At 45.5% G+C, this 27,366-nt stretch overlaps 1 protein-coding gene across 1 annotated transcript in view; it reads left to right on the forward strand.

Annotated features, from left to right (window-relative positions):
- csmd1 (CUB and Sushi multiple domains 1) overlaps positions 1-27,366 on the forward strand; it is a 501,649-nt gene that overhangs the window by 304,704 nt on the left and 169,579 nt on the right. The window contains exon 38 of the mRNA XM_033020497.1: positions 13,436-13,624. Within this exon, the coding sequence (XP_032876388.1) occupies positions 13,436-13,624 (189 nt within the window). The remainder of the gene's footprint in view (positions 1-13,435; positions 13,625-27,366) is intronic.

Consider the following 27,366-nt stretch of genomic DNA (forward strand, 5'->3'; position numbering starts at 1 on the left):
AAAGCATCAAGGCAAATTCCTTGTATGTATACATACTTGGCTAATAAAATGTATTCAATTCCATTAAATTCCTATTAAATCTTTCCCCCCTCACCTTAAACCTTTGCCCTCTGGTTCTCGATTCCCCTATTTGGGCAAAAGACTGTGCATTTTACTTCGGAGTCACGTGAGTGACTACGTGAAGAAGAACCCCGCCAGGATGCATGCGTATCATATCGCTACACGCATTGCGAAATGTCAGGCGGGGTGGAACGACGTTCCCCCGCAGCGGCAGTTTAAAAGCCGGAACCTGCAGGTAAGAGTTACTCTGCGTTTTTTTTGTGTTTCCCATACCGATTTACAGGTGGGGAGCATGGACAAGTCAAAGAAAGCAAAGAGGGCTGCGACAAAGCTGGTGGGGGAGGACCGCGGAGTAGCGGGCAGCCAGCAGCGGCCAGCGGCACTTGAATCACCGATAATGGGATCAGCTGTGCCCGATGTCGCCTCCGCACCGGCCAGATCCACTCCGCGGCCGGGCGGTAAGGCAAAACAGAAAACTAACAAAGTCGTGGACTCAGATGAGTCCGACTTTGAGCAGCCGCGCGCGGCCAGCGACCGTGAGCGCTGGAGCCGGATGGAGCGGTGTGTGGAGCATTTGCTCCAACGTGACAGGCTCCGGGAGATGGAGTCGAGTCACTGTGGGCTCTATGTAAAACCCACAGCAGCACCTCTTGTAGGGCTGCACAGTGCTTCTCCCTCATCAGAGGGGAGCACTGGGGGTCAGTACTAGGCTGATCCTGAAGAGGGGTTTGCAGAAGAGAAATCAAGTGTGCAGGGGATGCAGGAACGTGAGAATCTACTGGACATGGTGTCCAACTTCATACAGCCAGACCAGACTGGCCAAAACCTGGAGCAAAAGCTAGCTGCCAGTATAGATTATATGTCCTTTAACCAGCTACAAGAACAGGCTGTATTGGACACCACGTCAAGACACCTGGCACCGGGCAACTGTATATCCCTGAATGTTCCAGTAGTCAATACTTGTATATGGAAACATATTGGAATAGGAGTTAAGCGGCCTTTTCACGGGGCGACTTGACGCAAGAGTTAACCGGAGTTTAACATCGTGGGAACCTCGTGCGATAACAGTACGGCATTCGTGGACCACCGTGGACCACCGTAGCGCTAACGGCAGGTAGTCGTGTAACTTGGTCACTCGGGAGAAAATTCAAGAAAGTTTGAATTTCTCCAAGATTGACTTGTACACTTGTGGTTGAGTATTGCAACATTATATGAACGTAGTGGCCAGTGCGATATCCGTAATAACTCTTGCGGGTACCGTGGGAACTCCTGCGAACGGTGAACCCGGAAGCTGGACAGAGGGGACAGAAGGTGAGTAAAAATTATCTTCTGTGGGATTGAATTTTAAAAATAAATAAAAATAAAGATTTGCATCCGCATATGGACATCAACTTATTCATGAGTTATGTTAATGAGATTCAAGAAAATAACTATAATCTTTAAAAGGGACTTTAAAAGGGACTTTACTGAAAGGTTACGCATTTTTATGGTCCGTGAGAAATTTTTCACATGTACTTCTTCGAGAGATACAGGTCGGAGTCCTCGGGTCCAGGGGTCCGGAACGCTACCAATCAATGTTGTACAGAGACCCGTGTAAGGAGTGAACTGCACATGCTGGTTTAAACCGAAGACAGACACAAAAAGCTGGAGTAACTCAGCGAGTCAAGCAGCATCTCTGGAGAAAAAAAGCTGATGTTTCGGGACGAGACACATCTTCAGACTCAATTCCGATTAGGCTGTCTGAAGAAGGGCTCCGATTCGAATCGTCACCTATTCTTTTTCTCCAGAGATGCTGCCTGACCCGCTGACTTACTCCAGCTTTTTATGTTTTTCTTCCCAGATCTGACTTACCTGCTGAGTTACACCAATATTTTGTGTCCTTCTGTGCGTATTAACCAGCATTAACCAGCGTCTGCAGTTCCTTTAGACATTACCTAACTTCAGATTTTAGAGATATAGCGCGTGGGAACTCCTGCGAACGGTAAACCCGGAAGCTGGACAGAGGGGACAGAAGGTGAGTAAAAATATTGACAAGGGAACATGTGTCCTTCGAGGACGTCCCACCTAATTGTCATTGTTGGATAATCTTTTTAACAGGAACACTTGCAGAGATGGCTCCCAGAAAATCTCAAAGAAAGGGGGTAAAGCGTGTCAGAGATGTTTTTGCCATGTTGCGCTATTCAGTTTCTATATTGTTTCAGTTTCTATATCTATATTGTTGCTCTAATCAGTTTCTCAGGGGGTCGGGACGGGACTGGAGTTGGGAGGGAAAGGTGGGGGAGTCGAGGGAGAGGAGGGGGAGACAGATGGGGGTGTCTTCATTTACTGGCGGCGGGTGTCTGTCACTGAAACAGGCAGGTGAGATTTCACATCCACCTTGTGTGTGCCTCTCTCTCTCTCTCCCTCCCTCTTACACAGGCTGAGAGACTCTGCCTCTGTGAGTGTACGTCTCTTTCTCCCCCTCTCCCACACACAGTAAGACCGAGGTACTGTGCTCAGTCCATTTGTGTCTCCCACATACACAGTAAAATATGTCTCCAAATGAGCCAATTCAACCAAGGGAGGATATATATAGTGTGTGAAAAAAAAAGTTACATCATTTGTGTCACGTGTAGTTCACGATGTTCATTCAAGATTTAACGCGAAAGCTCGGGAATCGGACAAGTCACTCGCACAAATAACAGAAATGCCGAGTACCGTGGGAACTCTTTATCTACCCCCCGTTATATCGTGCGAGACTCGTGCTGGACCACGACCTCTTCACTCTGGTGACATCTTGCGTCAACTCGCCCCGTGAAAAAGCCCCATTAGAGGCATGGATGTCAAACTCCAAAAGGTATTAAAACTCCTAACAGCAGGGATAACAGCATTCACCCGCACAGTGGATGAGAAGGACATGTCCCAGGACCAACAGGATGCACTGGCACTGCTTTGCAACGCTCAATACGAGATAAACAGCATCAGGAAGAGTGCCATCCGACCTACTTTAAACCCGAAATTCGTGGGTCTGTGCAAACCTGGAAACATAAAACCACCAATACTACTATTTGGAGGTAACCTATCGAAGCAAGTCAAGGAGCTCGATGAGGAAGCAAAAACCCTGGGACTCATAAAAGGGACGTCATCAAAAACCCACTACGGCCATAGACAGCACCCCTGCGCACCCACCAGTAGATCAAGACCGACTGGTGAAAGCTCGAAGGTCCGGTACACCAAACGTGAGTCTTTTTTAGGCCATGGCCCAGGCCGGCCTTCTTGGAAGATACGCGAACCTCCAACATCAACCAAACCACAAACCCAGACACCAACGCCTCAACATCAATGAAGGATTTACAAAAAGAAGTAAACCTGCCACTGGTAACTATGGAGGTAGGTGGGTCTGGTTCCCTACAAATTGCAGGGAGCATGGAGGTTGGGGGGAGATTACACTCTTTTCTGGATGCATGGAGTATGTTAACTACCGATACTTATATTTTAAGCAGTATCCAGGGATATACAATAGAATTTATACACAAGTACAGCCCTCCAGTTCAACATATACCGAACCGAATGTTCGTACTTTCTGGAAAAGAGAAATCAGAAGCGCATGCTGAACTGGAGCGGCTTTACGCAAAAAGGTGTAATTGAAAAATCCCAACACGAACCGCTAGAATTCGTGTCCAATATATTTACCAAAAACAAAAAAGATGGTGGTTGTCGCATCATCATAGATCTGACCAAATTGAATACATTTGTACAATATATTCATTTTAAAATGGAAACCTTTGTTACTGCTAAACAATTGATTTCCAAAGGTTACTTCATGGCTAGCATCTATTTAAAAGATGCTTACTATTCAGTGCCTATACGAGGTGACCACAGATGTTACTTAAAATTCAACTGGATGGGACAGCACTGACAGTATAGAGCGCTGCCAAATGGGTTAACATCAGCCCCCAGGCTGTTCACAAAAATTTTGAAACCAGCCCTAGCATTTCTACGGAAACGGAAACACATAGTCATGGCATATCTAGATGACATACTTATTTGGGCAAAACTTTGGAATTGGCCAAACAAACTGTAACAGCCACAAAACAGTTATTTGAAAAACGGGTTTATTATCTATCCAGTTAAATCTAAATTAACGCCTTCCACTACTATGGACTATTTGGTGTTCACCATTGACTCAGTTCACATGTCGGTGACTTTGCCAAAGGGAAAGGCTATAGACTTAATAGAGGCTTGTAATAACCTCATTGACATCAGTAAACCGTCCATCAGATTGGTAGCAAAAGTAATTGGCAAAATGGTGGCTGCTTTTCCAGCCACACAATTTGGACCTTTACATTACCAAAATTTACAGAGAGCAAAAGTACAAGCACTCAAAATCAATGCTGGTCATTTTGACAGACCAATGAAGCTACCAATCAAAGCTATAATGGAACTAAAATGGTGGATAGATAACATTTGGCTTTGTTTCAATCCAATCATTATCAGCAACCCTTCTATGCTGCTACAAACTGATGCCAGTGCACTTGGTTGGGGTGCCACCAATTTCATCTCCAGCTGTGGAGGTAGATGGACTGCTCAGGAGGCATCATTATTACTAACACTGGGCATAAACTACCTGGAAATGTTGGGTGCATTCTATGGCCTAAAGTCATATTGTACTGGGTCATATCACCAGCATGTTAGACTACAGATTGACAATACCACCGTGGTAGCATATATCAACCACATGGGTGGAAACAAATCGACATCATGTGACAATCTGGCTAATACAATTTGGCAGTGGTGTATCCAGAGAGATATTTGGATATCAGCTACTTACCTACCAGGTAAACTAAATTTAGTGGCAGACACCAGGTCACACAAATTTAATGAAAACACCGAATGGATGTTGAATAAAAAAGTATTTGCTGATATTACAGCACGATATGGAACACCAGATATCGATCTATTCGCATCCAGGCTTAATCACCAGTTATCAAACTATGTTTTGTGGGAACCAGACCCTGGGGCAGCGGCGACAGATGCATTTTCGCTGCATTGGGGGGAAATTGTTTATTTATGCATTCCCTCCTTTCTGCCTCATCAGTCGGGTATTAAGGAAAATACAGCAAGACTGCATTTTGGTAGTACCCGATTGGCCTACACAACCATGGTTCCCAGTGATACTGAACATGGTATTAGAACCATGTATCACCATCCCGAATAGACCAGACTTATTGGTTCATCCCGTAACAAGGGATAGCCACCCATGCCATAACTATTTGAATTTATTAATTTGTAGAGTTTAAAAATACCACTACTACAGCTGGGACTGACGGACCGAACAGTGAACATGATTTCGGCGGCCCACAGACAGTCCACCAAAAAACAGTATCTGGTCTATATCAGGAAGTGGGAGATGTATTGTCACAAAAACAGCATCACCTACAGAGATATGAACATCCCGTCTGTTCTGGAATACCTGGCAGGCCTCCATTATGATGAGGGGCTCAGTTCCAGTGCCATCAACTGCGCCAGAAGTGCCCTATCAACTTATCTATGGCAAGGAACAGAGCGTCACTCTGTTGGGACTCACCCACTGGTAACAAAACATATGAGGGGAATTTTTAATACCAATCCCCCAAGAACCAGGTACTCCCAAATATGGGATGTGAGTATTGTCCTGAAGATGCTCAGGAATTGGTCTCCAGCAACAGCTCTGTCCCTACATAGACTGACATTAAAAACAGTCATGCTAATGGCATTGGTCACGGCACAAAGGGTACAGTCATTACATAAATTAAGACTGGACAACATGACTTCTTCATCTGAAAATATTACGTTTCATATTTATGAATTAGTAAAGCAGAACAGACAGGGATCAGCAAGCCTCAATATAGAATTTAGGTCTTACACAACAGAAGATCGTCTCTGTATAGTAAGACATTTGTCGTTATACATGGAGAACACGAAAATCATCAGAGGCAATGAGAAGGCACTTTTAGTCAGCCATAAGCAACCACACAAAAGAGTGACGGTCCAGACCATCTCAAGATGGCTGAAACAGGTTCTAATACAGGCTGGGGTGGATACTACTATTTTTAAATCTCATTCCACCAGGGCTGCAGCTACATCGGCAGCTATGCAGTTGGATGTACCAATGGACCAAATCCTCAAGGCAGCAGGATGGTCAGGGGAAAAAACATTCCAACTATTTTATCATAAACCAGTCATGAAACCTGGAACGTTTGCAGAAACAATTTTGTGTTAATAAATTTCATGGATTTCAATGTCGGATTCATGTCTAAATTATGTTGACACAATTCCTCCTACAGGCAGATGTGATGCATGGACTCGTTTCCACGGCATGAAATCACAGAGCTTTGAAATCTTCACGTAGTCACTCACGTGACTCCGAAGTAAAATAGTAAGATTAAACGAGAACTTACCAGTTTGAAGTTTGATCGTTATTTTATGAGGAGTACGTTGAGGGAATACGTGCCCTCCGCTCCCACCCATGATCATATACTCAACTGGTATTTCTTTCTCTAATCTTACTATGTTTAAGTCATTACAGTTATCTGTGATTTCACACCGCTGCTTTGAAGAATGACACGCATGCGTCCTGGCGGGGTTCTTCACGTATTCCCTCAACGTACTCCTCATAAAATAACGATCAAACTTCGAACTGGTAAGTTCTCGTTTAATCTTGCTATTTACGCTATCTATTCCCCTCATGGTCTTATATACCTTCATAAGATCACCCCTCATCCTCCTGCAGTTCATTTTGGTTTAATTTTGGGAACGGATCTGCCGGGTCTCCCATGAGGTGGATGGTAGCTCAGGGCCGCTCTCCAGTTGGTGATAGAATGGTTCAGTTGCCTGATAACAGCTGAGAAGAAATTGTCCCTGAATCTGGAAGTGTGCGTTTTCACACTTCTGTACCTCTTGCCCGATGGGAGAGGGGAGAAGAAAGAATTTGTTCTTGATCAGAAACGTCACCCATTCCATCTCGCCAGAGATGCTGCCTGTCGTGCTGCGTTACTCCAGTTTTTTGTGTCTTCCGTTTAAACCAGCATCTGCAGTTCCTTCCTACACGTTTGGGTTTATTTTTATGTTTGGCTGAGTCTTTGCACCTGTGATGTGGCTGTGAGCAAGATCTTTCATTGTTCTGTGCCTCACTGTGCTTGTGCAGGTGACAATAGACTTGAACTACCACTACCACTGCCCGCTCATTGCTGGTCCCCCCATTGTTAGTCAAGCAAAACATCTCACTAGTTGTCCATCTCTTCATCCAGGATGTTGAGGTCAGCTTCAACTTACATCATCCCCCAGCACACTTCCCTAATTGCCCAATGACATGCGGTGTTTAGACTTTCGATTTTAGACTTTAGAGATACAGCGCAGAAACAGGCACTTTGGCCCACCAAGTCCATGCCGACCAGCGATCTACTAACACTACCCAACACACTAGGGACAATTTACAATTCACAGTGGCACAGCGGTAGAGTTGCTGCCTCGCACCGCCAGAGACTCGGGTTCGATCCTGACGACGGGTTCTGCCCGTGTGGTGTTTGTGTGTTCCCCCTGTAACCGCGTGGGCTTCCTCTGCGTGGGTTTTCTTCCTTCCACATTCCAAAGACGTACAAGTTTATAGGTCTTTAGACTTTCGATTTTAGACTGAAGTCTGAAGAAGGGTTTCGGCCCGAAACGTTATCTATTTCCTTCGCTCCATAGATGCTGCTGCACCCGCTGAGTTTCTCCAGCATTTTTGTGTACCCTCGATTTTCCAGCATCTGCAGTTCCTTCTTGAACAAGTTTATAGGTTAATTGGCTTTGGTAAAATAGTAAATTGTCACCTAAGGTGTAGGATAGTGTTAGTGTATGGGGTGATCGCTGGTAGGTGCGGTCTCGGTTGCCCGAAGGGCTTGTTACCGCACTGTATCTCTAAAGTCTAAAGAAGCCAATTAACCTACAAACTTGTACGTCTTTGGAGTGGGAGAAGAAACTGGAGCAAACCCCCCACGGTCACAGACAGCACCCATGGAAACCGGGTCACAGGCGCCGTGAGGCAGCAACTCTACCGCTGCGCTTCTGTGTTGCCCAGTCATGACTGAAATTGCCTCCTTCAAGAGATGCAGGCACGGTGTGAAGTAATGCAGGAAAGCTTTATAAATTGCTCGTGATTCATGTGTACCGATGGGGAAAATGGCACAATTGGCACCACTTGAATCTTTGCATGAGGCTCGCACAGTTATCATGCACAAACGGAATTAGCACATTGGCGTAGCATCATTTTACCACATACAGTATTTTCATGCTCAATTTAATTTCTAGGACAATGTTTTCATCCTGTCACAATGGCTAACTACATCTACTTGGTAATCTTAAAGCGGTTCTTCGCAAAGTGTATAACTTTTTATAATAACTTCATAACAATATACATCATCTCACTCAACCCCAGTTTGTATTTCCTTGCCATAAAATGTGTCGAGCAATATCAAAATTGGTCAGCTATTCAAAATACTTATGATGTTGACCATCATATTGATTTTGCTTTTATCAATTTTATAGATGCAGCACGGACGCAGGCCCTTCAGCCCAACGAGTCTGTGCTGACCAGCGATCCTCTCACACAAACACTACCCTACACATATTAGGGACAATTTATTATTTTACCAAGCCAATTTGCGTACAAACTTGTACATCTTTGGAGTGTGGGAGGGAACCGGGGTACCTGGAGAAAACCCACGGGGTCACAGGGAGAACGTATAGACAGCACTCGGAGTCATGATTGAAACCAGGTCTCTGGTGCTGTGAGGCAGTAACTCTACCGCTGCGCCACACAGTACCGCCATCATATTAATTCCTGAATAAAATAATATATACTGGCTGAGAAGTGAGTTAGCACAGCCACTGAAAATAGAAAAAAGTGCTCAACTGAAAATTGGCTTAAGTTAGAGGGGGCTGGGGGTAGGTTTATTGCAAACCGTAATCATGCTTTTGGAACTCAGTGGGACAGGCAGCATCTGAGGAGGGAATGGACAGGTGAGGTTTCAGGTCAGGACACTTCCTCAGATTGATTGTAGTCCGGGGAAGAAAGTTTGGAAAAACAAGCAGTGGGGGTGGATTAAAGCCTAGATGGATAAAGGGCGGCACAGTAGTGCAGCGGTAGAGTTGCTGCCTTACAGCGCCAGTGACCCGGGTTCAATCCTGACTATGGGTGCTGTCTGTACGGAGCTTGTACGTTCTCCCTGGGTTTTCTCTGGCTGCTCCAGTTTCCTCCCATGTCCCAAAGACGTGCGGGTTTATAGGGTATTTGGCTTCAGTGGGTTGTTAATTGTCCCTGTTGTGTTGGATGGTGTTAGTGTACGGGGATTGCTGGTCGGCATGGAACCGTTGGGCCGAAGGTCCAGTTTCCATGCTGTATCTCTAATGCAACTGATACAGATGATACCACTGTGGCACGGACACAGTGGCTGATGGACCTGCTTCTGTGCTAACTGGCTCCATGACTCTCTGTGACTCTGTGGTAGACACTGGAGGTAGTTCATGGAAATGTCTCGAAAATAGAGTGGGTTAGGGTTCACTCCGTGTACGTGGTTTTGAGTAAAGTATTTGATGCTTGGCACAGACACTATGGGCTGAAGGGCTTGTTCCTGAGCTGTGTATCTCTTTTCATTACATCTTTTCAGCTGAACATTTGTTGGATTCCTTGTCCGTACTTCAATGCCTTTCACCTTCAACTTCTTTCACCAGTTTTGTCCGCCACTGATTTTCTGACACCTCTTGGTCCCAGAGCCTTTCTGGATTATTTATTATGCTGGACCAACAGAGGCAACGACCTCGGATGGGGGGGGTGGGGGGGGTTACAGGCCTGCAAAGTCGGCCACGGAACTCGGACATGGGAACGGTTCTGCCGGTTCCGGCCGGGCCGGAGTTCCAGAGCCCGGGCCGCAGGAGAAAATTCGACCCGCCGATCAGCTGCGGAAATCTCGATGAGGTCGAGATCGGTCGCTTCACCCGACCTTGGCTCCGCATTTTCGGGAGGATTTCAAGAGTGCTCTTGTAAATTTGTCCGAATTAAAGGGGGTCCCAATCCACCTGTTGCTGGAAAATCGGTGGTGGAACGGTAATTTCTTCTACCTGTCGTATTGTTGCCTTCAGTTCGCCCCTCCCTTCTACCTTGCCATTTGAAAACCTGATCACCTTGACTTTTCCCCAATCCTGGTTAACGGTCATCCACTTGAAGTTTAGTTTAATTTAGCTTAGCTTAGCTTAGTTTAGTTTAGTTTAGTTTAGATTCACAGCATGGAAGCAGGCCCTTCGGCCCACCGAGTCTGTGCCGACCAGCAATCACCCGCACACTAATACTGTCCTAGACACTAGGAACATCTTACAATTATACCAAGCCAATGAACCTGCAAATCAGCATGTCTTTGGAGTGCCGGAGGAAACAGAGCACCCCGGGAAAACCCACACAGTCACAAGGAGAATCTATAAACTCCGCACCCTTGGTCAGGATTGAAGCCGGGTCTCTGGCACTGTGAGGCAGCAACTCTGGCGCTGCGCTACCATGCCGACCCAGTGTTGAAGGGTGGTTAAGGATGAAGTGGTCACTCCACAGATGACGAGGGCTTCCAGTGCATTCTGTTCTTATTTCAAATCTTTAGCGTCTATTGTTTGTGCTCTTGTCCAATGAGACCTTCCCAGGCGGATAATTCAGTGTTCTGCAGTTAAATGTTAATGTGGATTGTTAGTGATAATGGGGCTTATTCAGTCCATCGCAACGCAAAACAATGTTATCATAATCAGGCTTCCAGTTGCCTGCAATGAGTCCATTGTATGTCCATCAGAGAGTTTATTCCTGCTGCGGACCACTCTGTTAACCTGAGAACTTTTTTTAATTTGGAAAATAATGAACACCCACTGATGAGCTACTTTGGTAGTTAATGCGGCACTAAGCTTCCTCGTCGGATTCGAACAAATGTTACGGCCATCTGAAAATTAATCGCTGAGAGGCCATTTTTGCATTGGAATGGACCCCGGGAGAATGACAAGAGACGAAAATAGCAGAAGCTAGAGGAGTAACAGCTGCTGAGAGATTAACTCATTGTCACAGAAGCATTAAATAATAATGATGATGACCATGCATAAGCAAGCCAAAATTTGTCTCAGAGTGCTGGAGTAACTCAGCGAGTCAGGCAGCATCTCTGGAGAACGTGGATAGGTGATATTTCAGGTGGGGACCCTTCTTCCGACCTGTCTTACTTTCTTCAGGGGAGTTTACAGTAAAACTCCAGTCATCCAGAACAAGCTGGTCTTGAGCTGCATGCGTTTTCCAGATGATTGGCTGTTACGCTCATTAACACCCCAGCACAACTTCAATTCATTTTTTATTTTAGACATGACATGGTATGGAATACATTTTCCAGTGAATAGAATAAGTTGAAAGGGAATGTGGAAGCTGTGGTCCCAGTGTGTGAAAGGGAAGGAGGGAGGAAACTGGGGCCCCAGTGTGTGAAAAGGAGGGAGGGAATTTGGGCACCAATGGGTTAAAGGTGGGGAGGGAATGAGGTCTCTAATCGTTTAAAATGAGTTGATTAGTACAGGTGTTAGAGGTTATGGGGAGAAGGCAGGAGAATGGGGTTAGGAGGGGGGAGATACAGTGCATTCAGAAAGTTTTCAGAACCCTTCACTTTTTCCACATGTTGTTGTGTTACAGCCTTATTTTAAAATCGATTAAATTCATTTTTTTTAATCATCAATCTACACACAATACTCCAGAATGAAGAAGTGAAAACAGATGTTTAGAAATTTTTGCAAAGTAATTAAAAAAAAATAACTGAAATATCACATTTACATAAGTATTCAGACCCTTAGCTAGGACATTCAAAATTGAGCTTAGGTTCATCCTGTTTCCATTGATTGTCCGTGAGATGTTTCTACAACTTTATTGGTGTCCACCAGTGGTAAATTAAATTGATTGGACATGATTTGGAAAGGCACACACCTGTCTATATAAGGTCCCACAGCTGACAGTGCATGTCAGAGCAAACACCAAGCCATGAAGATGAAGGAATTGTCCGTAGACCTCCGAGACAGGATTGTGTCGAGACACAGATCTGGGGAAGGGTATAAAACAATTTCTGCAGCATTGCAGGACCAGAAGAGCACAGTGGCCTCCGTCATTCTTGAATGGAACTTTGGAACAACCAGGTCTCTTCATAGAGCTGGCCGCCCGGCCAAACTGAGCATTCGGAGGAGAAGGGCCTTGGTCAGGGAGGTGACCAAGAACCCGATAGTCACTCTGACAGAGCTCCAGAGTTCCTCTGTGGAGATGGGAGAACCTTCCAGAAGGGGCAACTATATCTGCAGCACCACCAATCAGGCCATTATGGTAGAGTGGCCACTCCTCACTATAAGGCACATGACAGCCCACTTGGAGTTTGCCAAAAGGCATGAGAAACAAGATTCTCTGGTCTGATGAAACCAAGATTGAACTCTTTGGCCTGAATGCCAAGTGTCATGTCTGGAGGAAACCTGGCACTGCTCATCACCTGGCCAATACCATACCCACGGTGAAGCATAGTGGTGGCAGCATCATGCTGTGGGGGTGGAGGTTCACCTCCCAACAGGAAAATGATCCTAAGCACACAGCCAAGACAACGCAGGAGTGGCTTTGTGACAGTCTGTGAATGTCCTTGAGTGGCCCAGCCAGAGCCCGGACTTGAACCCGATCGAACATCTCTGGAGGGACCTGAAAATAGCTGTGCATCGTCCCTCCCCATCCAACCTGACAGAGCTTGAAACGATCATGAGAGAAGAATGGGAGAAATTACCCAAATACAGGTGTGCCAAGCTGGTAGCATCATACCCAAGAACACTGTAATCGCTGCTAAAGGTGCCTCAAAAAAATTCTAAACGCTTGTTTTCGTTTTTTTATTATGGGGTATTATGTGTAAACTGATGACAAAAAAAAAAATGTAATCAATTTTCGAGTACGCAACAAAATGTGGAAAAAGTGAAGGGGTCTGAATACTTTCTGAATGCACTGTATATCAGCCATGATTGAATGGCGGAGTCGACCTGATGCCCCAGAGTGTGAGAGGGAGCCCAGGAATTCAGGCCGCACTGACGTGAAAGGGAATGCATTAAACATCACCTCATCAGTCGGACGCTGCACCATCTTGCAGCAGAGTATGGCAGTCTTACTTGTTACACGGGAAACTCACAATGAGTCAATCAGCATTGGAAAGGCAGGAATAGTTCAAAGTTACAGTTGAAAATTTGTGTGATTTCTCTGTCGTTTCGCATTTCCGGACTGTGGATCTCCACTCATCCGGACGCCCTGGGAATGTGTGCAGAAGCTGAATTGAAAATCCATTGTGTTTTGTGCTTCCAGCTTCCTACTGCAGCATGGACAGTGTCCCATTGAACGGTGGGGTTGTGAACAGGACGACAGGCACACTCCACAGCGTGGTGCAGTTCTACTGTAAAGCAGGGTACCGACTGGTCGGTCACAGTAACGCTACCTGTCAACGGTTTCCCAATGGCTTGTACCAGTGGGACTCTGCAGTTCCATTCTGCCAAGGTAAGAGTTATTAATGGCCACAATTAGCAACTAGTTAATTGGAGTGGCAGCACAGTGGCTCAGCGGTAGAGTTGCTGCCACACAGCGCCAGAGACCCATGTTCGATTCCAACTACTGGTGTCGTCTGTACGGAGTTTGTATGTTCTCCCTGTGACCACGTGGGTTTTCTCCGGGTGCTCTGGCTTCCTCCCACACTCCAAAGACGTGCAGGTTTGTAGGTTAAATGGCTTTGGTAAAATTGTAAATTGTCCCTAGAGTGTGTAGGATAGTGCTAGTGTACAGAGATGGCAGGTCGGCGAGGACTTGGTGGACCGAGGTGCCTGTTTCTGCATTGTATCTATAAACTAAACTAGGCAGTTCATTCCTCTCACTGTTGAAATTACATTTCATAATTTTATGTCCTAAAGTGATAGTAGCAGAATAAGGCCAATTGCCCCATCAAGTCTACTCTGCTATTCAATCAAGGCTGATCTTTCTTTCCCTCTTAATCCTATTCTCCTGCCTTAACCCCATAACCCCTGACACCCGTACTAATCAAGAATCTATCTATCTCTGTCTTATAAATATCAATTTACTTACCCTCCACAGCCATCTGTGGCAGTGAATTCCACAGACTCACCACACTCTAACTAAAGGAACATTGTTTTATTTTTAGTCGAGGACCTCTGGTTCTTGGCTCTCCGACTAGTGAAAACATTCTCTCCACATCCAATCTATCCAGGCACTTCACTATTCGGTGAATTTCAATTTGATCCCACCTCATCCTTCTCAACTCCAGCGAGGAGCGGCCCAGTGCCTTCAAATGTTCATCGTATGTTAACCCACCTATGCCTGGGATCAATCTCATTAACCTCTTCTGGACCCTTTCCAATGCCAGCACATTCTTCCTCTGATATGGGGCCCAAAACTGCTCACAATCCATTTCCCCCTGGATTTCTGCCTAAGCCAAAGAGCCAAGACCTCTCATTATTGCATCGCTGACTAATGCTTCCAGTTCTGTTGGTTTAAGCCAACAACATGCTTATTTTGCTTATTTCCTTTCCCATTCCCACACTGGCCTTTCTGTCCTGGGCCTCCTCCACTGTTAGAATGAGGCCACATGCAAATTGGAGGAACAGCGCCTCCTATTTATTTTACGCAGTTTACAAGATTGATTTCTCTAATTTCAAGTGACTCCTGCACTCCCCTTCTCCCCCACCCTGGTCCTCACACCAGTTCCGCTGTTCACATCCTTGAATCCCTCTTGTTATCACACCTTCCCCAGCCAACAATGGAGCCACCCTTCCTGAGGCCATCTGTTTACGTCCTTTATTTGTGCTGGCCTTTTCTCACCGCCAGTGCTTTTAATTCAGAGATACAGCATGGAAACAGGGCCTTCAGCCCACGCCGACCAGCGATCACCCCGCACACTAGCACTGTCCTATACACCAGGGGCAATTTACAATTTGCAGAAGCCAATTAACCTTCAAAACTGTATGTCTGTTGAGTGTGGGAGGAAACCGGAGCATCCAGAGAAAACCCACGCAGTCACAGGGAAAACAGACAAACTCAATTTATCCCACCGAGGAACTTTAGACTTTTATCCAGGGGAGTCCATAAGAAAGTGAATGTAATTAAGATAGATTAGTGTAAATGGGAGTTTAACAGTCAACACTGACTCGATGGGCCAAAAGGCCTGTTTCCCTGCTGTACAACTAGGTGATCACCCTGAGCTAAGGGACTGTAGGTCCAAAAAGGTCCAACACTTTAGCCCAGCTGGAAATGATAAATTGTTGGGGTATTTGCCCAAAATCTCCTGTCGAGAAGGTTCATGTGGAGGCAAGGAAAAATACTTGTGGAACTATACATTTGGACAGGTACGTGGATGGGAAAGGGTTATGGGTCAAATGCGCCAACATGTCTTGGCAGGATGGTTTAGTTTATTGCATTTATTCTTGTCAAGTGTAGCAAGGCACAATGAAAATCACTTGTTGTGTGCTATCCAGTCAGCAAAAAGACTATAGGTGATTACAATCAAGCCGTCCACAGAGTACAGATACAGGATAAAGTAAATAGAAACATAGGAAATAGGTGCAGGAGTAGGCCATTTGGCCCTTCGAGCCACCAATGCCATTCAATGTGATCATGGCTGATCATCTAAAATCAATACCCCGTTCCTGCTTTTACCCGTTTCCTAGAATTCATTAGCCCTATGAGCTAAATCTAACTCCCTCTTGAAAACATCCAGGAGAAGGAGTAGACACTTTTAAGAAGCCACACAACTTTTAATAAAGTTTAGCGGGCATTTATCATTACCAACCTGATCTCCCGGTGGCTCAGTACTTCAACTCCCCCTCCCATTCTGAATCCGACCATTCTGTCCTGGGCCGCCTCCAAGGCCAGAGTGAGGACCACCGTAAATTGGAGGAGCAGCACCTCATATTTTGCTTGGGCAGTTTGCAGCGGTATGAACATTGACTTCTCTAATTTCAGATAGTCCACGCTTTCTCCTCCCCTTCTCAACTCTCCCTTAGCCCACTGGCTAGATACCGCCTCATCCGTTGAGTTTCTCCAGCATTTTGTCTACCTTCGATTTTCCAACATCTGCAGCTCCTTCTTAAAATTTAACATTACTGGTCGGTTTATTTACCTTTTTTTCTCAACGAGCTTTACCTTCGACTACCCTCGATTACCTATGAATAATATGCCGATCTACTATTACCTACTTCGACTAAACCTACGAGTAAAAAAACATAGATATTTTTCCAAGGCGACCTTTTTTTACTCGCGGGCATTTTTCAGCATGTTGAAAAAAAATGCCGCAAACTAGCTGAGGCCTCGAGTACACGGGGACTACTCTCGAGCATGCAGGAGAGTTACAAAGACCTCCTAGGACCTCGTGTCGACCATGCTGCGAGTATGAGTCGAGGGCAAACTCTTCTAAACTCGCCAATTTGGTCGCCGCAGTGGGACAGGCCTTTCACTCTCCATCCTAATGCAGAATTCCACCATAGAAACATAGAAAATAGGTGCAGGAGGAGGCCATTCGGCCCTTCGAGCCAGCGCCGCCATTCATTGTGATCATGGCTGATCGTCCCCAATCAATAACCCGTGCCTGCCTTCTCCCCATATCACTTGGTTCCACTAGCCCCCAGAGCTCTATCTAACTCTCTCTTAAATCCATCCAGTGATTTGGCCTCCACTGCCCTCTGTGGCAGGGAATTCCACAAATTCACAACTCTCTGGGTGAAAAGGTTTTTCTCACCTCAGGCGTAAATGGCCTCCCCTTTATTCTAAGACTGTGGCCCCTGGTTCTGGACTCGCCCAACACTGGGAACATTTTTCCTGCATCTAGCTTGGCCAGTCCTTTTATAATTTTTTATGTTCTATAAGATTTCCCCCTCATCCTTCTAAACTCCAGTGAATACAAGCCTAGTCTTTTCAATCTTTCCTCATACGACAGTCCCGCCATCCCAGGGATCAATCTTGTGAACCTACGCTGCACTGCCTCAATCACAATGATGTCCTTCCTCAAATTAGGAGACCAAAACTGTACACAATACTCCAGATATGGTCTTACCAGAGCCCTATACAACTGCAGAAGAACCTCTCTACTCCTATACTGAAATCCTCTTGTTATGAAGGCCAACATTCCATTAGCTTTCTTCACTGCCTGCTGTACCTGCACGCCAACTTTCAGTGACCGGTGTACAAGGACACCCAGGTCTCGCTGTACCTCCTCTTTACCTATCCTAACCCCATTGAGATAATAATCTGCCCCCTTGTTTTTGCCACCAAAGTGAATAACCTCACATTTATCTATATTGTACTGCATCTGCCACGCATCAGCCCACTCAGCCTGTCCAGGTCACCCTGCAACCCCCTAACATCCTCTTCGCAGTTCACACTGCCACCCAGCTTGTGTTATCCGCAAACTTGCTAGTGTTGCTCCTAATTCCCTTTTCCAAATCATTAATATATATGGTAAACAGTTGTGGCCCCAACACCGAGCCTTGCGGCACTCCACTCGCCACTGCCTGCCATTCTGAAAAGGACCCGTTCACTCCTACTCTTTGCATCCTGTCTGCCAACCAATTTTCCATCCATGTCAACACCCTACCCCCAATACCATGTGCTCTAATTTTAGTCACCAGTCTCCCTTGCGAGACCTTATCAAAGGCTTTCTGAAAGTCTAGATACACTACATCTACTGGCTCTCCTTCGTCTATTTTACTTGTCACATCCTCAAAAAATTCCAGAAGATTAGTCAAGCATGATTTTCCTTTCATAAATCCATGTTGACTTGGACTAATCCTTTTACTGCTATCGAAATGCCCCATTATTACCTCTTTAATAATTGACTCCAGCATCTTTCCCACCACCGAAGTCAGGCTAACTGGTCTGTAATTCCCCGTTTTCAGTCTCGCTCCTATTATGGTCCCTGTTGCCCAAGGGGCTTTGCACAACAAGATCGCTAACTAATCCTTCCTCATTACGCAATATCCAGTCTCGGATGGCCTGCCCTCTAGTCGGTTACTCTACTTATTGGCTTAAAACATCCCGTATACATTCCAGAAAATCCTCCTCCTTAGCGCTGTTACCAATTTGGTTGGCCCAATCTATATGTAGATATTAAGGATGCTACCCGCATCCCTAATTTCCTGCTTGATGCTATCCCCAACCTCCCTACTGCTGCTTGGTGGTCTGTATACCACTCCAACAAGCATTTTCTGCCTTTGGCTATTTCGCAGTTCTACCCATACAGATTCTACAGCATCCAAGCTAATGTCTCTCCTTACTATTGCATCAATCTCCTCTTTAACCAGCAATGACATCCCACCTCCTCGTCCTTTCTGTCTATCCTTCCTGAATATTGAATACCTCTGCATGTTTAGCTCCCAGCCTTGGTCACCCTGTAGCCATGTCTCCGTAATTCCAACTATATCATATCCCTTAACTACTAACTGCACATTCAATTCATCCACCTTATTACAAATGCTCCTCACGTTAAGGCACAAAGCTTTCAGGTTTGTTTTTCTTTTCTACCTTTTGCTTCGGTCCTCTTTTTATGGCACTCCATCACCTTGCGTTGGTTCCCATCCTCTGCCCTGTTAGTTTAAACGTGACCTTTCCTGCACTCTCTTTCCCGTTAACTGCACGCATACACTTCCATGTTGTTGACCACACACCCCCCCTCCCCCCAATAAAGTTCAGTAAAATCCGATTAAAAATGGTGCGAGGGTCTCCAAAGAGGTAGATAGTGCTCAGGACCATTCTCTAGTTGGTAAAGGAAGGTTCAACTGCCTGATAACAGCTGGGAAGAAACTGTCCTTGTATCTGGAGGTGTGCGTTTTCAAACTTCTGTACGTCTTGCCTGATAGGAGTGGGGAGAAGGGAAAATATCTGGGGAGAGACTGGTCCTTGATTATGCTGCTGGCCTTGCTGAGTTAAATGGGGTCAATGGAAGGGAGGTTAGTTCGTGTAACGGTCTGGGCTTGTAAATAGCTTGCTCTAAGCTCCCTCCCAGTCTATTTTTAGTCAATAAATTACTGAATTAAGCACTTGAGCAACTCAACTTTATTTTGGATAACACAACAACAATTCCCCTCTACAATACCTAACCACCGTGGGTTCGATCCTTGTATCTGCTTGGCCAAGCCCTTCTAGCCTTGTGCAAGCAGAGACACTCCAAAATGTCACGCAGTCCCAAGCGTTCTTCCAGAAGATCGACAAAGGACCTCGTGGGGACCAAAGATTATAGAGCAGTGCTACAATCTTTGGTGGGGGCTGCCTTTAGGTTCCCGAACCTTGAGGAGCCGAACTACATGGAGGAGGTCCCTATACAGTCCAATAACACATATCGATCGCAACAGTACATGATTGACAGTTCCCTAACCCAATAACATAGTAACTAATACATTGTATCTGGTAAGGCTTCGAGTAGGAAGCTAACATAGATGAATAATGCAACATGTGCCCTGGGATTCAAACAACCCAGACAAAGCTCAACATTTCAAGCAATCAACAACTAATAGGCCATTCTCACGGGGCGACTTGACGCAAGAGTTAACCAGAGTTGAACATCGTCGGAACCTCGTGCGATAACCGTACAGCATTCGTGGACCACCGTGGCGCTAACGGCAGGTACTCATGTAACTTGGTGACTCGGGAGAAAATTCAAGCAAGCTTGAATTTCTCCAAGAGTGACTTGTACACTTGTGGTTGAACATTGCAACATTATATGGACGTAGTGGCCAGTGCGATATCCGTAATAACTCTTGCGTTTACCGTGGGAACTCCTGCGAACGGTGAACCCGGAAGCTGGACAGAGGGGACAGAAGGTGAGTAAAAAAGGTGGTCTCAATATCGCCAATGGAACATGTGTCCATCGAGGACGTCCCACCTCATTGTCATTGTTGGAGAATCTTTTTCACTGGAACACTAGCTGAGATGCCTCCCAGAAAAGCTCAAAGAAAGGGGGTAAAACATGTCTGAAAGGTTTTTGCCATGCAGGATAATGAGGAGGAGACGCAGCAAGAGAGACAGGTGGAGAGGCAACAGGAGATGCCACAGATAACACTGCCTGTGGGCTCCTTGGAGCAGGGAGAGGGTGAGCAAGGTGGATTTCAGATTGCCTCCCCAGTAGCCATTGTAGGAATAGCCTCAACAGACGCTTATATAAAGGGAAGATGGCAGAAGGTAAGGCCATATAACTTCACCAGGGAACAAGAGGGGGAACTAGTAGAATGGTACCAATTAAACAAAACTCTCTACGATAAATCCAGAGAGGATTATAAAAACAGGGAGAAAAAACGGAACCTGCTGGTGACGAAGGCTGCGGAGTATCCCGGGTGCTCATGTGAGTATATATAACGATATATTAGTACATCAACAGGAAAACCATTTAATGTTATCCATGATTTAAAAACATACATTGCTATAGATGTAAAAGTGCTGTTTTTGCAGTTAACTTAAACTTCTCTTATAAGTCTGTCTGTGCCCTGTAGATGCAAAGTAAAAAAGTCAATGAAAAAAACCACCATCCTGTACTCGAAACTACTTAGTACAGGCATGTCTCCAAATGAGCCAATTCAACCAAGGGAGGATATTTATAGTGTGTGAAAAAAAAAGTGACATCATTTGTGCCACGTGATGATTTTACAACACTTCACAGTTCACAATGTCCATTCAAGATTTAACGGGAAAGCTCGGGAGACGGACAAGTCACTCGCACAAATAACAGAAATGCCGAGTACCCGTGGGAACTCTTTATCTACCCCCCGTTATATCGTGTGGTATCGTGCTAGACCACGACCACTTCACTCTGGTTAACTCTTGCGTCAAGTCGCCCCGTGAGAATGGCCTATTACAAAGTAAGACCTCGCAACATTATTTATCATGTTCTGGTTTGCATTGATCCAATCAGTTCTATGCATTTTCCACCTCATTGTAAGAAGTCTGCAGATATCCCATTCATTCTCTGCAGTATTTATCTGGGCCACAGACATGCTGGCACCATTCAGCAGCTTGTCTCAGTTCTGCAGAGGCACATTTAACTTGACCAAAATGGCCAAGCAGCACCTAAGCCCATACTCAATGTTAATGCCATGGCTGCTCCAATTTAGCCAGGATTAACAGGCTGCATTCACAAGTGTCTGCAATTTCTTGCGGTCTTGGATGGAGCTGTTCCCAAAGCATGCTGTGATGTATCCCGATGGGTCATCAGTAGAAGTCTGTGAAGAGTGTTTGGGGACATGCTACATTTCCTAAGCCTTCTAAGGAATGATTCAATGATACTTTATTGTCACATGTAAAATTCTTTGTTTTTGCATACAATCCAATAAAGTCACACAGCAGACCTCACCTAGGCAGTACATAAAGAGTTCCGTAGACAAGAACTGCTGATGCTGGTTTAAATCGAAGATAGACGCAAAATGCTGGAGTAACTCGGCGGGATAGACAGTATCAGTGAAGAGAAGGAATGGGTGATGTTATGGGTCGCGACCCTTCTTCAGACTGCCAAAGAGTTGCCACTTTTCTGGCGCCGACAACGTTTCAAAAGTTCTTAGTATAGTCTTATCTTCTTGCAGCGGCGAACCAGGCCTGCTGCTATATGTGTCCACCCCCCCACCCCCCCCCCCCCTCCCCCAATGTCGGGTCCCTTTTTATGCTCAGCTGCGCCGTGAGGCATTTAGTTTCGTCTAGTTTATTGTGGTAGGGTGTATTGAGGTACGGTGAAAAGCTTTTGTTGCGTGCTAACCAGTTAGCAGAAAGACTATACATGATTACAATCGAGCCACTAACGTGTTTTCTTGGCTATTCCTGTGGAAAAGTACATTTGCACATGAATAGGAAAGGTTCAGCGGGATATGGGTCAACACAGATAGATGAGACAGGTGTAGATGGGGCATCTTGTTAAGCACAGGCAACTTGGGCCGAAGGGCCTGTTTCTGTGCTCTATGAGTCTTTGACTCTATGATTCTAGTGGTAGCTGGTAGAACATTCTGTGTGCCAAAGAAACAGCATTTAAGATTTGGAGACTGGTCCCTCCACCCTCTAGTCCTGGATTCTCAAATTTAGTTAATTACATGGCATGGAGTTATGGAGTCAGAGCAGGGAAACTGCCTCCGGTGTGCTGTGAATCTATGGACCTTCATGCATTCATTTACACTAATCCTACACTAATTCCACATTCAAATTCCAATTAGAATTGGATTCGAATTCCAATCCTAATAAGGGCGGTACAGTGGTGCAGCAGTACAGTTGCTGCCGCACAGCGCTTGCAGAGCCGGAGACCCGGGTTCGATCCCGACTACAGGTGCTGTCTGTATGGAGTTTGTATGTTCTACCCGTGACCTGCGTGGGTTTTCCCCGAGATCTTCGGTTTCCTCTCTGACTCCAAAGACGTACGGGTTTGTAGGTTAATTGGCTTGGTATAAGTGTAAGTTGTCCCTAGTGTGTGTAGATTGTGTTAATGTGCAGGAATCGTTGGTCGGCGCGGACAAGGTGGGCCGAAGGGCCTGTTTCTGCACTATCTCTAAAAGTAAATAAAACTAAAACTCACCCAAGGTTCTACTGTTCACTCACACGGAAAGCAATTTACAGTGACCAATTAACCGAGACAAGGAAACCTACGCAGTCGCAGGGAGCGCACGCACACAGCACCTGAGGTCAGGATCGAACCCAGGTCACTGGTGCTGTGAGGCAGCGACCTTACCAGCTGCCCCATTGTGTCACCCGTTACAAGGCGGCACAGTGGCGTAATGATGGAACTGCAGCCTCACAGCGCCAGGAAACCGGGTTCGATCCTGACTACGGGTGCTGTCTTTACGGAGTTTGTACATTCTCCCTGTGACCGCGTGGGTTTTCTTTGCTTACTCCAGTTTCCTCCCATACTCATAAGACATACAGGTTTGTAGGTTAATTGGCTTCAGTGTAAATTGTTTTCTCGAGGTCAGGATTGAACCCGGGTCTCTGGCGTTGTAAGACAGCAACTCTATCGCTGCGCTACTGTGCCACAATATTTGACTTGCATCTTTCATTTTGCATTATATAAGGTAACTGTGCATGATTACCAACTTGTCTTTCAATCCAACTGTAAACTCCTAGAGTAAGTCAAAACATCATAACCTGCAACCTGAGAAAGACAAGTCTTTGCGAGGCAGATGTATTCAAGAGAGAGTTAGATTTAGCTCTTCGGACTGTCAAGCACATAAAAGCCCAAGTAATAATTTCCTGCACTTCAAATAAAGACAAGTATTGCAGGCTGCTTCTTGTTTCATAGTAACATAAATGGATGCCACCGGTTAATAGGGATTCAGATATCTGAGGTGCAAAGAGACTTGGGAGTGCTGATGCACGATTCCCAATAGATTAATTTGCAATTTGGATTAGCAGTAAGGAAGGCAAGTGCCATGCTAGCATTCTTTTTGAAGGGACTAAAATATTAAAGCAGGGAGACTTTACAAGTCATTGGTCAGATCGCATTTGGGTATCTTGTGAAGATAGACACAAAGTGCTGCGGTAACTCAGCGGGTCAGGCAGCATCTCTGGAGAAAAGGAATAAGTGACATTTCGAGTCAAGACCCTTCAGAAGTGCAGGCACCCCCAGCCTCCTACATTGCAGGGTAAATAAAAATCCTAGCCATTCTAACCACTCCTTAAGACTCAAACTTTCAAATTCTAGGCACGTCCTGGTGAAGAAGGGTCTCGACCCGAAACGTCACCCATTCCTCTCTCCAGTGATGCTGCCTGAGTTACTCTAGCATTTTGTGTCTACGTCCTGGTGAATCTTCTCTGCACCTTTTCCAGCTTAATGACATTTTTCCTGTGAGTAGGGTTACCAAAACAGTACACAGTACTCCAACTGTGGTAGAGATATAACAAGCAATCCCATCTCCTTTAGCTTTCAAGATACAGTGTAGAGACTAACCCTTTGGCCCATGCCGACATATGATCACCTGTACACTAAGTCTATTCTACACACTGGGGACAATTTACGGAAGTTTACATTTACCTACAAACCTGCACATCTTTGGCATGTAGAAGAAAACCAGAACACCCAGGGAAACCCCACATGGTCACAGGGCGAATATCCAAACTCCATACAAACAGCACCTGTAGTCAGGATTGAACCAGGGTCTCTGGCGCTGTAAGATAGCAAATATATTGTTGTCCTGCACCAACTAACCCACCGATCAATGTAAACACACCAACCCCCACTTCACCACTCCATCTAGCTGTGTCGTCATTTACAGAGAACTCTGTCCCTGTATCCAAGATAGTTACAAAATGCCATAGAAACTCACTGGGACAGGCAGTATCTCTGGATAGAAGGAATGGGTGATGTTTCTGGTCGAGACCCTTCCTCCGATACGAAACATCACCCATTCCTTCTATCCAGAGATGCTGCCTGTCGTGCTGAGTTTCTTCAGTGTAAACCGGCATCTGCAGTTTCTTCCTACACATTGAATTCTCCAATATTAGGTAATTAACCTATAAACCAGTACGTCCTTGGATTGGGGGAGGAATCCAGAGCACCTGGAGAAAACCCATACAGTCACAGGGAGAACGTACAAACTCCGTACAGACAGCACCCATAGTCAGGATCGAACCCACCTCTCTACCTCTCCCCTTTCTTCGTACTTCCTCCTCTACCCTCCCCAGGAATGGGAAGGTATGAGAAAGAATGAATCTGTCCCTGTATCCCTCGGTCTCTCTGCTCTGCAACACTCTGCAGGGCCCTACCATTTACTGTGTAAATCCTGTCCTGTTTTTGAACGCAGAATACAGAACAGTGTAGTACAAGACAGGCTCATCGGCCTACCGTGCTGAACATGATGCCAAGATAAACGTACAAATTTGCAAGTTTGCATTACCAAGGTTCAATGCATTTCATTTATAAGCATAGAGAGATACAGCATTGAAACAGGCCCAACTTGCCCACACCGACCAACATGCCCCATCTACATTAGTCCCACAAGCCCGCGTTTAGCCCATAACCCTCCAAATCTATCCTATCCATTTACCAGTCCAAATGCCTCTTAAACGTTATGTTAGTACAAAATTAAAATCCACAGTTTCCATTTTCAACTTGACAGTTCATATTATTTTCAAATTAATGATCAGATGGTGTTTCTTTAGTGATTTGTGCAAAGCATAATTCTAGATGCATGTTCATATAGAGTCATAGTCGTAGAGTCAGTCATACAGCCTGGAAACAGGCCCTTCGGCCCAACTTGCCCACGCCGACCAGCCCATCAACACTGGTCCCACCTCCCCGCGTTCCACCCATATCCCTCTAAACCTGTCCACGTACTAAATGCTTTTTAAATGTTGCGTTTTATGTTTATGAAATAAATGAATTATTCTGCATTGTGTGCTTATCTTGCCACCCTGTGGCTAATCTTGATGCTGCACCTCGAAGGCATTGTTCTTTTCATCTTCTACATATTTAGGTAAAATACTCTTACATTCATTCTAATACACCGTACAAATGACTCCACATTTGCAAAAGTGAGCAACAATTCCTTCCTATTTGTCCAAGTCCCATCCTCAAGCTATTTTACTTTAGACTTCAGTGAGACAGTATGGAAAAATGCCACACAATAGCACTATCCCACCCACTAGGAACAATTTGCAATTCTCTTGCCAAATTAACCCACAAATCTGTACGGCTTTGGAATGTGGGAGGAAACCCACGCAGGTCACAGGGTGAACGTACAAACTCGTACAGACAGTGACCATAGACAGGATTGAACCCGGGTCACTGGGTCTGTAAGGCAGCGACTCCACCGCTGAGCCACTGTGGTGCTGTCTCTGTCCCTATTCTGCTTTTGAATGTGTGGTTCATTTTTTTCTTTTGATGTCAGTAAATGCCCACAAGGCGGAATTATTTGAAGAACTAATTACATTATTGTATGACCCTCAGTCGCTTTACATTCTCTATCTGGAGACCGTTTTGCTCCACCCTCTGGATAGTTGTGTGGGTTCCCAACATCCGTAAGCACATCATCACGCCATTCAATCAAACTGTTCATATGAATGATTAATATGGTTAGTGTTATGTTAGGTATTTGGCAGATAGTGTGGACTCAGTAGGCTGAAGACTATCTGTGACTGTAGTAGCAGCCAGGTGTACCATTTAATGCCGAGGTCAACTCATTTCTGGCAGCAATAGTGACCAACCTGCACTTTCCAAAGTCCTCATCTCTATCCATCCCAGAGTATAACCCTTTCAAGAGAGCTCACCCGAGCCCTCCGTCATGTTTAGTTAAATTTACCGAGATACAGTGAAAAGCTTTTGTTGCGTACTAATCAGTCAGTGGAAAGACAATACATGATTAGAATCGAGCCATCCACTGTAAAGTCCGAACCAAGTTTCCCCGAGAGTCCCCAATGAGGTAGATGGGATGTCAGGACCACTCTCTGGTTGGTGATGGGATGGTTCAGTTGTCTGATAAAAGCTGGAAAGAAACAGTCCTTGAATCTGGAGGTGTGCATTTTCACACTTTGGTACCTTTTGCCTGATGGGAGAGGGGAGAAGAGGGAGTGACCTGGGGGGAGACTTGTCCTTGATTATGCTGGTGGTCTTGCCGAGGCAGTGTGAAGTATAGATGGAGTCAATGGAAGGGAGGTTGCTTTGTGTGATGGTCTGGGCTGTGTCCACAATTCTCTGCAATTTCTTGCAGTCTTGAGTGGAGCTGGTCCCAAACCATGCTGTGATGCATCCCAATAAAATACTTTCTACGGCGCATCTGGTGAGGGTTGTTAGGGACATGCTGAACTTCCTAAGCCTTCTAAGGAAACTGAAGAAGGATCCTGAAATATGGAAAACAGTTGCGGCCCCAACACCGAGCCTTGCGGCACTCCACTTGCCACTGCCTGTCATTCTGAAAAGGACCAGTTCACTCCTACTCTTTGCTTCCGGTCTGCCAACCAATTTGCTATCCATGTCAACACCCTACCCCCAATACCATGTGCTCTAATTTTAGTCACCAGTCTCCCGTGCGGGACCTTATCAAAGGCTTTCTGAAAGTCTAAATACACTACATCCACTGGCACCCCTTCATCCATTTTACTTGTCACATCCTCAAAACATTCCAGAAGATTAGTCAAGCATGATTTCCCTTTCATAAATCCATGTTGACGGAATAATCCTTTTACTGCGATCCAAATGCCCCATTATAATAATAATAATATAATACATTTTATTTATGGGCGCCTTTCAAGAGTCTCAAGGACACCTTACAAAAATTAGCAGG

This window comes from Amblyraja radiata, chromosome 5 (genome assembly GCF_010909765.2).
Source record: "Amblyraja radiata isolate CabotCenter1 chromosome 5, sAmbRad1.1.pri, whole genome shotgun sequence".
Classification (NCBI taxonomy): domain Eukaryota; kingdom Metazoa; phylum Chordata; class Chondrichthyes; order Rajiformes; family Rajidae; genus Amblyraja; species Amblyraja radiata.